General features: G+C 37.7%; 1 protein-coding gene across 4 annotated transcripts in view; it reads right to left on the bottom strand.

Moving 5' to 3' along the window:
- Nucleotides 1-9,964: 9,964 nt before the first annotated feature.
- Nucleotides 9,965-15,477, bottom strand: part of BARD1 (BRCA1 associated RING domain 1) — a 70,163-nt gene continuing 64,650 nt past the window's right edge. For all 4 annotated transcript variants that reach the window (XM_060106958.1, XM_060106955.1, XM_060106956.1 and 1 more), the window contains 2 exons: nucleotides 13,484-13,581; nucleotides 9,965-12,429 (listed from right to left, as the gene is read on the bottom strand). In XM_060106958.1, coding sequence (XP_059962941.1) covers nucleotides 12,097-12,429; nucleotides 13,484-13,581 — 431 coding nt within the window. In that variant the 3' untranslated portion in view covers nucleotides 9,965-12,096. The remainder of the gene's footprint in view (nucleotides 12,430-13,483; nucleotides 13,582-15,477) is intronic.

Genomic DNA, 15,477 nt, shown 5'->3' with positions numbered 1-15,477 from the left:
TCTTTGCACTAAAAACTCTTCTGGAGCTACATGTGGGTTCCAAGATGCTGTGGAGGGCTGAGGTAGTAAATAGTTCACGCCCTTGAGTGAGATTATCTGGATTCAAGTCTCAGCAGGACTAAAGCTATCTGTAAGGCTTTGGCCAAAGTACTTAAACTTTCAAAGCCTGTTTTCTTATCTTTAAAATGGGACAAAAATTGTACCAAGGAAATAAAAGCCGTTAAGAATTATTTAACACTTGTAAACCAATGAAAATGATGTCTAATCATGGTAGGCATGCAACAAGAAAGCATTCACTGCTTTGATTACTCTATAGTCCTGACTTTTAAGGAGCTTATACAAATGAGGTCATGGTTTCTTTAGTAAGAGCCAAAAGACCACTGACTTTCACCAGTAACTGGAAGTAAAAGTTTTGGTAATTTTCTGATAGCTACACTGAGTCAATGTTGAATTAAAACCCAAATTCTGGAGAGAAAAAAAGAGAGAAAGAAAAAAAGCTAATAATTCATAAGGCAAAAAACCCCAAAAAGTAGTGTTTTATTTACTGAAGTGGGTGAACCTCTGATGGCTTTATAAAAGTAGACAATTCCAAGAATCCTGTGGAACCTTGTTTCCTCTTGGATGACAAAGCTAGAAAATCACTGGGGAGCATGGAAACAGACTTTTTGAGACTGAATGCCATTGAACAGTCAATGAGAGGTAAAAATACAGAGAAAGCAGGAGAATGGTGATATGGGGGGAATGGAAGTCTAGCTGAAGCCAAAAAAAAAAAAAAAAAGTAAACCAGAGACAATGCAATCAGTCTTCTGTTCAAGATGTAGATGTAGGGCAGAGATAGAGGCAGAGACCTTTCTATTAAGGAATAATGTATTTAAAATATCTGGTGGTAGAACTGGCAATAAGAAAATGCTCAAATATAAAGTGGAGAAAAATGGGGGAAAAAAAAAACCCTTAGGTCCAATTCTGTATGTAGCCTTTTAGTTTATACGTGATGTAACATTTTAAACAAGACAACTGAAGCAACATGCTATATTTAGTGATCCTTAGATCATCTATAAATGGACATGATTTATAATGGAACAAAATTTTGGAAAAGGTTCAAAACAAGAGAAGAAAATGGCTCAGGATCGAGATTCTAATTCACAATTTCCTGAAACTCAACACAAGTTGACAGTGTTACTAAGGATGATCCCATCAAGGACGTGTTGAACTCTGAATTTTTTTTTTGTTGTTGTTCTATGGATTCCTTTCCTTCAAAAACTATTATATAATATTAAGATATTCTCCAGAGATAACAACCTGAATATGATATTTCTATGGATTATTTACCACTCATAGCAGGGTAAGAGGTTTATTGCCCTAAACTCCCACAATGTACAGATAGATTGAGAATTGAATGACTATATTTTCTTACAGATGAAAAGCCACAAAGCCACAAGCTTACCTTTGAATGAAGAGGTGTAGCTTACCTGCCAATTCTTAAGAAATTATAGTGTAATTTGTGTATTTATTAAAGCAATTATTATGTATGCTTCATTTTGTTTATTCTTTCTTCCTCTTTCCTCAACCATAGTTCTAGGAGATTGATAGACTTTCTACTTGGTATTCCACCCTCCAAAATGTCCAATTGGTCATCATCAATTGGCCTTATCTTTTTGTGTCATCATTACCTGATAGCTTTCTCTTCTTATGCCCCTTTAAAATCCCCATCACCTCCCCTACATCTAGATGACTTTCATTTCATTTCAGCAGATCTCCTGTGAATACTGCCTTTACTTTTAGGCTCTAAGATTTATAAATCTCAATAGTACTACCTAAAGAAAAACATGCCTGGTCAGGAAACATTAGGTGGGAAGGCTTGCTGCTAAAAAGATTAACCATGAATATCATGATAGTTTGTATACAGAATACTACAGATGGAATCAGTGGGCTTTTCTGGGCAAAGAATGATTCAGCCATTTAAAATCACCATTCAAGGGCTTCCCTGGTGGCGCAGTGGTTGAGAGTCCGCCTGCCAATGCAGGGGACACGGGTTCGTGCCCCGGTCTGGGAAGATACCACGTGCCGTGGAGCGGCTGGGCCTGTGAGCCATGGCCGCTGAGCCTGCGCTCCGCAACGGGAGAGGCCACAACAGTGAGAGGCCCGCGTACCGCAAAAAAAAAAAAAAAAAAGAAATCACCATTCAAGGGCCCAAATCTCATTTGGAACTGTTTAACTAAGTTCAGTTAGCAAGTTGCTCCAAGCCCCACATGACTAGCCTGCCTTATTTTGTCAAACGTTACTCTAAGAGGGCCAGAGAACACCATTTTAAACAAACTATGCCCAGTTATTTCCAAATGACAAAGTAGTCCAAAGCACCGTTTTATTAACTATATATAAAAGGTAAAAATTTCTGGTTTTCAGAAGAATGAGTACAGATATTAAAGGCATTGTTCCATTGCTTGCCCCTTTCTCTGCCTGGAAACCACACTGCAAAACCCAATATACGATGGATGAAAACAGTATACAGTAGATGAAAATGACTTCGTAGGTGGGAGGAAGGTCAAACCCCAGTGCCTGCAGAGGGAACACAGATGAGGAGAAAGAAGTTGACTCACCCCTTAAAACCCCACTCTGAGGGAAAACCATTACCACCTAAGAATTATTTACTAAGCCAAATGTCAGTGGTGATGGGAGAATAAAAACATTTTTCAGACAAAATACTTAGAGATTGTATTGCTTCTCATGAAGCTACTGGAGGATATCCTCCATCAAAATATCAGTGTAAAGCAGAAAACAGGGATCCCAACAGAGAAGAGAAGCAGAGGTTTCCAGGACCTGGGAGAGAACAGAAGTCGCAGGATGAAAGCTATGCAGCAGATATTACCAGTGAGCAGTCCACACTGGAGAGGGAAAACCAGAGGGCTTAGGAGGGGAGTGTCCAGAAAAACACTGAAACCAGTCTATTACCCAAACAGGTTCATCTTGGAGAAAAATCATTATTGTGAGACCTTTCTCAAAGATGTCAGGAAGTAGTGGAAGATGTAGACATAGGTTCGAACATTTGAATGTAAATTTAAAAACTAACAAAAATCAAGAAAAACAAAAAGGTGGGCTTCCCTGGTGGCGCAGTGGTTGAGAGTCCGCCTGCCGATGCAGGGGACACGGGTTCGTGCCCCCGATCCCGGAAGATCCCACATGCCGCGGAGCGGCTGGGCCCGCGAGCCATGGCCGCGGAGCCTGTGTGTCCGGAGCCTGTGCTCCGCAACGGGAGAGGCCACAGCAGTGAGAGGCCCGCGTACAGCAAAAAAAAAAAAAAAAAAAAAAAAAAAAGAAAAACAAAAAGGTTTGCAGAAAGGAAATGCTATCACTGCAAATAACTTGAAAGAGCAGGGAATATTTCCACAGTCATCACGGTGAAAACCCTGAAGAGAGATTTAAGTCACTTATTAGGAAGATTTGGAGAGGAAAGGAGACAGAATCTCAGACTGCCAAGATGACAATGTACCATAAGAGGAAATCAGTAGGTGTCTAGAATGGATGAATCAAGAGAATGCAGGGCACACATACATACTAATGAAGAAGGCAAATACCAAAGTAAACTGCTGAAAGGGTACAAAATGATTGTTTCTGGGGAGAGACTGAGAGAGAGATTCAGGAGACTGATGTTTTTTCATCTAAATCTTTTAGTATTATTTGACTTTTTAAACTATGTACACACATTACTTTGCTACAAAATGGAAATTATTTTAAATGCCAACAATCCATATAAAAAGCCTTTCTTACATTAAAAAAAAAACCTTCTTAATGACTACATCTGAATTCATAGAAAACCAGCATGAATATTAAAAACATGCATTTTTTTGGAAAAAAGGTAGATGACATAATCTGGATAGCTTTAACTACTGTTTAAATTATCTTGAGATTAAATGTGATAACTTAGCAAATTAAACACCAAAAAAAACCTCATTTCCTATTCATGGCTTCAGCAAGCTACATTTCCTATTTCTGACTTGACTTTCTAATTAAAAAAAAAACCTAATAACATATTGATAAAATGTCATTCTTAGAAATATCACTCAAGGGAAATCAAAAAATGTTTTACGGTGAATATTAATTCATCTGGTCCTAAGAATGAGTCCTAGAAATCTTTTCAAAACATACCTGTCTATCCAGAGCAAACGCTGGTTGGTCCTTCTGCCAAGTCAGTCACGTATGGCTGTGTGTGAGGAAGTCTTCTTGATGCCCCAACATAGAAATGCCCACTAGGGTACAGGTCTCCACCAAGGCATTCTTCCTGCACAGGTGACAGGCGCCAGCCTTGTCAGAAACAATACCACCTGTGCAGTCATCTCTCTACTTCCTGGCTCTCCTGCTGGAGTGTAAGCCCCTCGAGGGCTATGGCCATGTCTTATTCACCTTCGTTGCTCCAAGTGAGCAACAAAGCCTGATATCCAGCAGTTTCCACATAAATATTTGATGAATCAATGTACAAAGTAGTGAGGGAATCAGTATCAGACTCTTCTTCAACCTCCTTTGAAAATGTAAATCAGATCTATATTTTTCAAATGGAAAAGGATAAAATGCTATGTGTAATTACTAGTGAATCTTTGCATAGCACTTGAAGAGGATACTTACTGAAAAAGTCAATTGCCTGCCCTTTGTGCTTCTGTCATATCTGCAAAAAAAAAAGTCAATGAAAAATAGCTTCACACTTCATTTACTTTTCACAATGTATTAATTCCTTTTTAAAATAAACATGAGGGCTTCCCTGGTGGCGCAGTGGTTGAGAGTCTGCCTGCCGATGCAGGGGACACGGGTTCGTGCCCCGGTCCGGGAAGATCCCACATGCCACGGAGTGGCTGGGCCCGTGAGCCATGGTCGCTGAGCCTGCGCGTCCGGAGCCTGTGCTCTGCAACGGGAGAGGCCACAACAGTGAGAGGCTCACGTACGGCAAAAAATAAAATAAAATAAAATAAAATAAAATAAACATGATACTTACGAATCATTACTTCCACAGCCCAGAAAAATAATATGAATTTACCACCAGGTATCAGAACTCCAGCACACACAGAAAAAAGAAATGATTATTATAGTGAGAATGATGATTTTAAGGCACATGCATCAACCATTTCTATAGCAAAAGCCGCATACCTTAGCTTTAGAAATGCATGTCTTGAGGAATCAGATATATTACATACACAATATAGAGTTACATCTAGTCAAATATACACATGCACATTTTGCATTGCAATAGATGCATGAATCAGAATACAATCTCTAAATGGTGTGACCACATCACAAATAAATTCCAACAATAAATAGTACCAAAGATGTAACTTGCACTGTGGGAAGTGCAGGCATTAAAATCACCTAGAGAGCTTTTTCAAACCATGTTCCTCCTTCCCAATTTCTCCCTGTCTTTGAGCTTTTATCCCCCTTCAACCCTCAACTAGGAGGGCATGGCCTCCCATTTGAGAATCACTTCTGTACTGAGCCACAATTAGTGACTGGAATAGGTCCTATACTTCCCGTATGCTGTGGGGAAAGCAATGCACATATCAAGATTCCTTAAGTTTTTCAAGCATGGCTCAGTTTAGTGATGGTAAATACATCCAAACTGATAAACCAACTTGACCAGTTGGTTGTGGCTGCCTGAAGTAAGAGTTGCGAAAGATTTTAAGACCCTTTTTGGTCTCAAAAACAGAAGTAATGATTAGTAACGTCTGCTGAGGTAGAGGCAGGTGGGGGTCACAGCATGCAGGGGATGGATGCCATCTACTCTTCTAGATGCTCTACATCAGCTTAATAAGTTCTTTTAAGTACAAGTCAGATTATAGGCTCTATAACAGCGAGTGCTTTGGATTTCTTAAAGAAGCAATGTACCCTGGTAGGTGACATGGCATAAATAGAAAACTACATGCTTTTAATCTGGGCCCAGCCAATAACAAGGTATGTGATCTAAAGGTCTCCAGGCCTGTTTCCTCATCTTAACACAAGAGCTCCTCACTGGCAAGATGACCCGTAAGATCTCTACCAAACAGCCTAAAATTCCTTTTCTGCTTCTTTTTCTAATTAGCTTCTAACCCATAAGAGCAGGAGTGTTCTGAACCTTACATGTAAAGCCTCATCAACTCAAGAAAATCATAGCAATCAACGAAGGCTCATTTTCTAATTTTTATATTTTAAGCGTAACTATAGGTCTTAATTTAAATATGTAGGGTGTGCACTGCATTTTATAGAGATGGTAATGGTAGATACTGACTTGGCTTGACATATTAAAGAAAATCTCTCCCTTCCCCCAGGACCAAAATGTATTTTAAAGATGTTTATACAGCTTTATCTGTAATGGAAATAACCCAAATATTCAATAGCACAGATTTGATAAATTATACTACATGTTGTTGATAGGTTACTATACAACTACAGGAAATTACATTTAGGAATATTTAATTACATGGAAAAATATGGGAAGTATTTTCAGGGTTTAAATCCTTAGTTATAAAGGCTATATGTGTGTGTGCTTGCATAGAAGATAAGAATGTTAATAGTTGTTATTCTGAGTTGTGGATTAACTCAATATTTCCAAGGCCCAAGTAAGTGAATAAAGTGGAAGCGGGATAAGACAGTAAGGAGTGATGGGGACTGTGGAAAACTGAAGCATACATGACCTTTCAATGGCATTAAATCTATTTTTTTACATTATGAAAGCCAAAAACCAATTTGTCAGTTTATGGTCCCTGAATTTGGCTATGATTTTCTTCCTTGTGTTTTTGTATGTTGCAAATTTTCTACAGTAACTATGTAATACTCCTGTAAGAAGAGTTATTAAAAAACTTGAAGGTAGCCACATTGTTAAAATTTAGAAAAAGATCTATATATTTCACTGGTGGAAGAACATTTTGGCAATATTATTTTAGCCAGCAGGCAATGGGGAGTGGTTTTGAAAATTTTGTAGTATTAATAATGAAAACATGAGTTTCACAAGTTATAAACCAAAGGCAGCAAAAAAATCAATCTTTTTTTTTTTTTTTTTTAAGAGATGTGTAAAGTAAGTTTATCCCAAAGTCATACAGCAGAAGGGTTGAAGTGCCCAAAAGGGATTGTGACACAATGCTGACAGAAGTTTGGGCAGCGTCTTCTAAGGGGCATATATTAAGTATGGAAGGCAAGTAGTCTTGGTACCCAAAGTACATGCATTCAGGGGATGAAAGCCAAACAAAATCTTACCTGAATGGGTAGGAGAGGCTACATAGCTGGGGAAACTTCACTCATAGCTGGGGAGAGAAGTCAGACGTGAGAAATTAGCCAGACAAGCCAGGTCCTGGATGTTGTTAAGGCTAATGTCAGTAAAGTGAAGATAGGACAGCCAGCAGTTGAGCTGGGGATGGGGACAATGGCCAGGATGATTCAGGACCGAGATGAGCTGTGCTCCCCAAAGCCACTTTTCAAGAGTGGCTTTTAAAGATGTCTCTGATCCATCTCACTCACATAGGAATGAAAGGTGATCCTGTGAGTGTCTACAAGGTGCTCAGTGCTTTCATCCACCTTGACATCCAAGTGAGACAGACAGTATTATCCCAACTTTATAACTGTATACACAAGTTAACCAAACTAGTAAAGAGATGGTAAACAAACCCAAGTCCAGTTGACTTCAAACCTTGTGCAGGAGGCATGCCCTTCCTGGGTCTTTAATCCAATCTTCAAGCCTGATGTGAGGCTCACTGACCTTCTCAGAGTGGCTTGCGCAAGCAAACTGGAGCACTGGGACCAAAGGGATCCTTATAAGTGCTGGGGTGTTAATCGCAAACCCTTTAAGCCAGGTCAGAGTCAGGAAAGTTTAGGGTTTTCCTCACTTCTCCCATATCACCATTCTAATAGAAACTTTCAGGTATAGAAAGGTACACTCAGAGCCTTAGAAAGCTACACAAATAATCAACAATCCCTAATTCATAAGAGTATGCAGCTAAGTAGCCAAACATAATACATATCAGTTGACTGGGAAAAAAAATTAGAACTGCTTAGTTTTCATTTATTAGTTGCTTTGATGTGCATATTCTTGAAAAGGGCTGACTTACAAAGATATACATTAAGTTCACAATTTGTAGTTCACTCCGTCTTCAAATAAAATAGTGGCTTATCGTTATCAAATAAAATTATTTCCTGCCACATTTAGAGAATAGACATTTGTGGCTATGATGAGGTACACAAACCTTTAGAACATCATTGACTCTTTTTTCTACCCCAACTCATGGAGGCAGTAAGAGCTAACATGTAATGTGGTCCCCCTCTCTGCATCTTATTTCCACAGGAAACATCAAACCTTCCAAAACACAATCTTCATCTATGCAGGGGTCACTTAATTGCTGAATTCACAAAGAAGGCTTAAAAGAAATCAAGAAAGATGAAATAAATGATGTCTTACCTATGAAAATTTAAGTATCTAACTCTTAGGTGAATCATTAAAACTCTCACACATTGTTTATTTATCCTTATTTCATCCATAATTCTAATATGGTTCCTATCTGGTTTCCATTTCCCAGAAAGTCAAAAGAAAAAGAAATTAACAAATTAGATAGGGTAATGTATTCATGGAAATAGGTAAGTAGCTATAAAGTAGCAGATGTCAAGGGGGAAAACTGAAAAATACAGGTAGAACTAGAACTAGAAAAAAGCCATGTGTAACACTGTAGAAAAGCTCCCAACCTTCTGACTTCAGTAGAACCATAAGACTCTGACAGAGGTGATTCAAGATGGCAACATAGGAAGAGGCTGAACTTACCTCCTCCCACAAACACGACAAATACAAAACTACATTTGGATCAATTCCTTCTGAATAGAACCTGAGAACTAACTGAATACTTGCTCCACAAGAAAAGGTAAAAGGACATTGAGATGGGTAGGAGTGGCAGAGAAACACTCTTGCCAAAAATCCCACCCACACCTGGTGGCACACAATAAGGGATTTCACCAGGCAGGAGCTTCTCCTGGAGGAGCGTGGGGTTGGGGCCCCACATCAGGCACCCCAGCCCCTAGGATCTATACCAGAGAGACCAGCCTCAAAAATGTCTGGCTTAGAAAAGGTCCCAAAGTGCTATAAGAAACTAAGACTTCCCTCTTAAATGGCACACATGTGGTCTCTCTCGAATCAAGACCCAGCTAAATAACACCGGTTTGAAAAGTGCTAAGACTGTGTGAGAGAGAGATATTTGCAAATCTGAAAGCATCAGCTGGAGGGGCTGGGATGGTGGAAACACTACCCAGAGATTGAGCTGCTGGGAGAGGCCATTGGTGCACTCCCCACCTAACCTGCTAGCACAGGTGGGCCAACCCGCCCAACGGAACTACACAGAAAGCAGACTGAAACACAACCCATCTTCCTTGTGAAAAGCCTGTTTACACTGTTGGTGGGAACGTAATTCATGCAGCCACTATGGAAAACAATATGGAGGTTCCTCAAAAAGTTAAAAATAGAACTACCATATGATCCAGCAATCCTACTTCTGGGTATTTATCTGAAGAAAACAAAAACTCTTAACTTGAAAAGATATATGCACCCCAATGTTCACTGCAGCATTATTTACAATAGCCAAGATACAGAAACAACCTAAGAGCCCATCAAGAGAAAGTGGAAAAAGATGTGACTTATATGTACAATGTTTATATACAATATCAACAAATTCAGCCATAAAAAAGAATGAAATCTTGCCATTTGCGACAACATGGAGGGACATAAAGTCATGGGGATGTAATGCGAAGCATAGGAAATATAGTCAATAATATTGTAATAACGTTGTGTGGTGATAAATGGTAACTAGTTAACAAGGTGACCATTTTGAAATGTATATAAAATATTGAATCACTATGACGCACATATGAGACTGATACAGTACTACGCCTATTACATTTCAGTTTAAAAAAAATGAACCACAAGGAATCACTGTGTAATAAATGACAGTCTTTATGATGATTCCAAACTACCAAGGTTACACTGCATTCAAAAAAGTTTAAGTAATAAAGTACCTAATATACTTTAGAAATACAGTGCTCAAAAAGACAAGCTTTTGTCAGCTGAAAGATTTCCTCACAAGTCTTGCAGAGGCTCGTTCTTCAACAGTGCAGAGTGAGTCACCTCTATAGAAGAAACAGAGATGTGGAAGCACAAAGAACTTTAGTGATTTATGGTAAATAAAAAGGAAGCTTGAATCTATGACTGAAAAATGAAAATAATTACAAGTATATCTATACAGAAAATACAAGTTTCAAGAGCTTAACATCAATTAACTGCTGCCAAAATAAATATTTAAAGAAACCAAAAACAAAACTGCTTAATAGTGGGACACAAAGTACAACAAAGAGGGAGGACAAACCAAGAAATTGAATGAAGGAAAGCGAGTAGCAACTCCCCAAAGTGTTTTTACAAACGGGGATTCAGATCAGAGGAACAAACACAAAACTGTCTAGGAATATGACCAATGAGGAAATAGAAAGTGACTAAAAGTCAGTTATAAATCAAAAATGACAACCAAAATCCCAGAGTCTTAAATTATTTAATCCAGACATTACCTAACCCCTCAGATTTGCTTGGTGCTATGTTGTTTATCATTCTCCATTTGAATGAAATGTGGAGCAAACACAATACTGGTTGGAGAGAATGTTTCAGAGCTAATTCACCCTTGAAGGTCAGGGTCAGCAGTATTATTGTGTTCACATAATTTATTTCTTCATATAGAAAAATAACATGTCGAAGAAGGGATTAAAGTAAATTTTATTTTGAAATAATCAGCTGAATCTCAAACGTCAAATAAATGGATCTTGAAATATTCATGAACTTCAGAATCTCAGTATTCTAATCTAGTGGTTACCAAACTATTCCCTTTGGCCCCAAAGGGACCAAACTGGCAAGTCTCAACAGTAACACCCTTTCCATGTCTTTAATATTAAAGTACATTAAATTTCTAGAAAGACTTATTAAAGAATTCTACTTCTTAGAAAATGTTTTAAAATGATCTAATCTACCTTACTGATTCACAAATAAGAACACTCAGACCAGAGTAACCTTCCCAGGTCTCCCCATTCTCAGGTGACGTCCTGTCTACTATTCTGCAGCCTTGATGGTCCTGGTATTATGAATAAGTTCTTTTCACTACTACCATTAAACTTACTGTCATAGCCTTTTGTATCACCTGGACAAAAATCTGTTCTAAATCAAGTAATCACCAACTTCTGCCTCCCCAGCAATCCAAAAATGAAAGACAATTTATAAAGAAAGAAATTAAGACCTACAGAAAAATTATTTTAGCAATACGTAAGGTCTACCAGAAAGACTGCTCCCTAATTTATTTACACTTGACTAACAATGTCTCTAAAATGTGTTAGAGAAAATGTTCTACACACACACATATATATATATTATTAACACAGTTATAAGTTGATTAACAATAAGCAAATATATACAATAAAAATATATATCATGAGTCCAATGTTGACTTTCACCACCAGAGAACAGTAATGTTGAGATTCAAATCATGATTTCCTGATTAAGAGACAAGATTTTTTAAAAAAGGGAACAAAAATGTAGGAACAAGTAAATTATAAGTAGCAAAATAAATACAACTGTAGACAGAAGAATTTAACACCTATGGTGGCAAATTTAGACCAGGTAATCTATTTTCATTATAACAAAGCCAGAATAAATTATTTGACAATATTATTTGCTTACTAAACGAAGGCAAGTATTTTTGCTGGTGGCAGGTGTGGATTTTTTTCATCAAAGAACATTAAAAGGGTGAGACATAATGATACCACTTGTATGTTTAACCAACAGTTCTGATCCCCTCTCATTAATCTTTGACAGCTGATAATGTGAATAGAAAGACATGATGAATCAACACATATGCCAGTTTTAAAAAGAAAAATCCCTTAAAGCAATCTCCGCATCTAAATGGTAAACATAGAATGAATTTATAATCTGGCAATTTGTTTTTTTTTAATTCAGGGGAAAAAAATGTATGAATGAGTCTACCTATTTGTAAAAATGTGAATGATCAAAACAGTGCAGTCACTGGGCTCTCACACTGTGTAAGTTCAATTTGAAATGTACATCTGGTATAGGATTCAGCTGTCAAGAGGGAGCAACTCAAAGGACATCACACAATCTATAAACCAGCTGGAAGAAGCCATCCAGACTTTGCCCTGCCTAACTCTCTCTGGGCGATGATTAGACAAATCCTCATAGATGATATACTGTGTGCAGAAGTGCTGATCAGAATCAGGTTTGGCATGGTACGCGACTGTATTGATGGTTTGAGTCACGTCACTGTCTGGCTTGGGCTTTCTACTGAGGATCTGTCCCCCAGCTGCAGTGACAAGCTTAATAAGGTTGTCCTTTGGATGGTGTTTGAAGCTTCCCCCAAAATAGAAATAGCATCCATCAAACAGCTTTGGCAACTGAAAAAACAAAAAAAAAAAAGCTCATTAAAAGCAGACCAAAATATTTTAAAACACTGCATATGAATAGGGAAATAAAAAGAAAAGTCACAAGCAGTTAAGAAGCTACTTAATAAGGTGCTAGGACAAGTTGTATTTCAAATAAACCATTTAGGTAAAAAAAAAATACTCATGCAAATAAAGGTTTCCTATACAATTTTTTCCTTAAGACTCTGGTGCTTTTCACTGTTCTCACATTTTAGGTGTGCTCTGTGTGTGTGTCTCTCTGTGTGTGTGGTATACATCCACATAAAACCTGTTCATCAAGCATCTTATATCAGAATATTTATTCATATTTCGTGGGACTTAAAGCCCCAAGAATTCCTTCCTAGGGTATCTGAAACATGCCTCACGGATACCAAGCTAAACTGAATTGTAAGAGTAACAGCTTTTCTATGGAGTTTTCCAATTCTGCCCATCCATATTTAGGTTCCTATATACTACCAATCTAAGGTCCCCAGAGCAGTGACGTGGGAGTGTGGCCTCCAGGATTCTAGAGATGTTTTCCTTAGAACACAATACATTATAAGGCCATGGCTAGGGATCCAATTAGATATGAAACACACTTCTGTGAGCTTTACGGAAAAAGTTTCACAAGTCCCTTCTACAAAAACTTTTCTTTGGCATTTTTAATATACCTCTATGTCAACAGGGTAATGGAATTTTATCCATTAAAACTACAATATGTGGTAATAAAGACATGGTTAACAAAATCCGAGCAGTAGCTCTAAGTCTTCTCTCAAGCTACTTCCTATATCTGAGACTCACCTCAGATTCTGAAAGGTTTATGGAATGTTCAAGATGCCCAAAATCTAGTAACAGTATGAAATTATTACCTTCTGGTTTTTACTGCTCATTGTGATCATCTCTCAGAATCAAGTGCTTGAAATAAGCACAATTAAAATTTTAATCAGTCACCTGTACTTGTTGAAAGGGCAGGAGAAGTTTTGCCTGATGGTAATAATAGTATTAAGTTATAATAAGAACAATAAAAGTAGTATCAAAAGGAAAATACCAGCTGTTCTCTGTTGAGCCTGCTTCTATGTGGTCCTTCAGGAATTTCATACTTTTCTTCCTGTTCACATTCTTTTCTTTGTAGACATACTTTCACCCCTGGGGAAAAAACGAGGATAAAAGCAAAATAAATATCAAGTGAGCATTGTTTCTTTCACATTGAAATTATGCCATTTACCTAAGTGATTTTTCTTCTTCATGGTTAAAAATTGTTCTGAAACAGAAAAAGAAACCTTACTTATGCCAAAACAAAATGTAATAAAACTGGTTTTCCATATAAAGAAAATGTAAGAAATCTTTCCTTCAGAGAACTGAGCAATGAAGTAGTACTGAATACAAATTTTAGTTTTCTTTCTGAAAAACCTAAATCAGTACATTATTTCATGTACAAGAATAAAAATCTAAATTTTAATTTATAACTATTATCAAAATTAAAGTAATAAAAAGTTTCTCATTTAGTTCAGCCCACAGTGATCTGACCCTGAGGCCTTATCACCTGCCCCACTCATTCTGGCAGTCCTATGCCTAACCTCCTGTTAGACTGTAAGTGATCTGACATTAAGGAAAGTACTTGAGTCCAGAACACCTCGCTTATTAAGCTGGTCAAATAACAGGGGCTCTACGGCTCTTGTTAAAATAAACAGTAAAGCAGAGTCTGGGACATGTTTGGAATCGACAGGTACCCACTGAAGTCACCAGTCTAGAGATGACTTGGTGACTGACTGAATGACTGAATACATCTATCTTGCCAAAAGCAGAGCTTTGTCAAGGGACTGAATTTTTTCTTAACTTGGGACTATTAATGCATATTCCAGCTGAACACTCAACCCTGGCATATCTATAATTCCCTATCATGTGATTCTTAATTTTTTGCTAGTTTTGCCTGGGTTTTAGTCCCCAGTGTTTTCAATACAAGGAACATATTTAGCTAAGTTTGTTACGCTGAATTCTACTCTTCTCACTAACTTATCATAAATATGATGGTTTTTATAAAAAAATGTTGGTTTTTTGCATGTAGTAAAAATTATATTTTAAAAATAGAATTTTTAGTAACTATTCACAGGGTATAAAAAACTATCTTTCCGGGGCTTCCCTGGTGGCGCAGTGGTTGAGAGTCTGCCTGCTAATGCAGGGGACGTGGGTTCGAGCCCTGGTCTGGGAGGATCCCACATGCCGCAGAGCGACTGGGCCCGTGAGCCACAACTACTGAGCCTGCGCGTCTGGAGCCTGTGCTCCACGGCGGGAGAGGCCGCGACGGTGAGAGGCCCGCGCACTGCGATGAAGAGTGGCCCCCGCTTGCCACAGCTAGAGAAAGCCCTCGCACAGAAACGAAGATCCAGCACAGCCAAAAATAAATAAATTAATTAATAAACTCCTACCCCCTACATCTAAAATAAATAAATAAATAAAACAAAACAAAAAAACTATCTTTCCAATGAAGCTAATACTAAAATATTAACTTTACTGTATATTGAAAATGAGTCTCAAAATAAAAATTTTGACTAGGTCAAAATCATATGAGAAACACTGACAGTGTGCTTACATGACATCATATATTGGTTCTACATTAAACACCAATGCAAAAAAAATTACCAATCTAGCCAAATCACTGACTTACCTCAAACTCATTATTTTACATATAAATTACTACTTTTACTTTTTATCACTTAACCCCCTTCCTAAACCTCCTTTCCTGATGATATTTGAAGAGAATTTATACCAGTATCTTTAGATGAACTGTATATGCCAGCATATAAAGCCAAGGACTGAACACTGAATACTCCTATAATATCAAGTAACTGTAACAAGTAAAGAGCTAATGTTTAACTACAGAAGTAAATAAATGGGCTGTGCCTATGCTGGCTGCTTATCCATTTTATGGGTTTATTTGACTGGTTATTTAAACTGTCAAAAAAGCATACTAAAATGGTTTTAATTGATCCAGGCAATATGCCAGCGTTAGTCAATCAACAGAATGTAGTCTTAACAGATACT

Source organism: Mesoplodon densirostris, chromosome 8 (genome assembly GCF_025265405.1).
Source record: "Mesoplodon densirostris isolate mMesDen1 chromosome 8, mMesDen1 primary haplotype, whole genome shotgun sequence".
Taxonomy (NCBI): domain Eukaryota; kingdom Metazoa; phylum Chordata; class Mammalia; order Artiodactyla; family Ziphiidae; genus Mesoplodon; species Mesoplodon densirostris.
The sequence above is the reverse complement of the archived record's forward strand: the minus strand, read 5'-3'. Positions and strand labels throughout refer to the sequence as shown.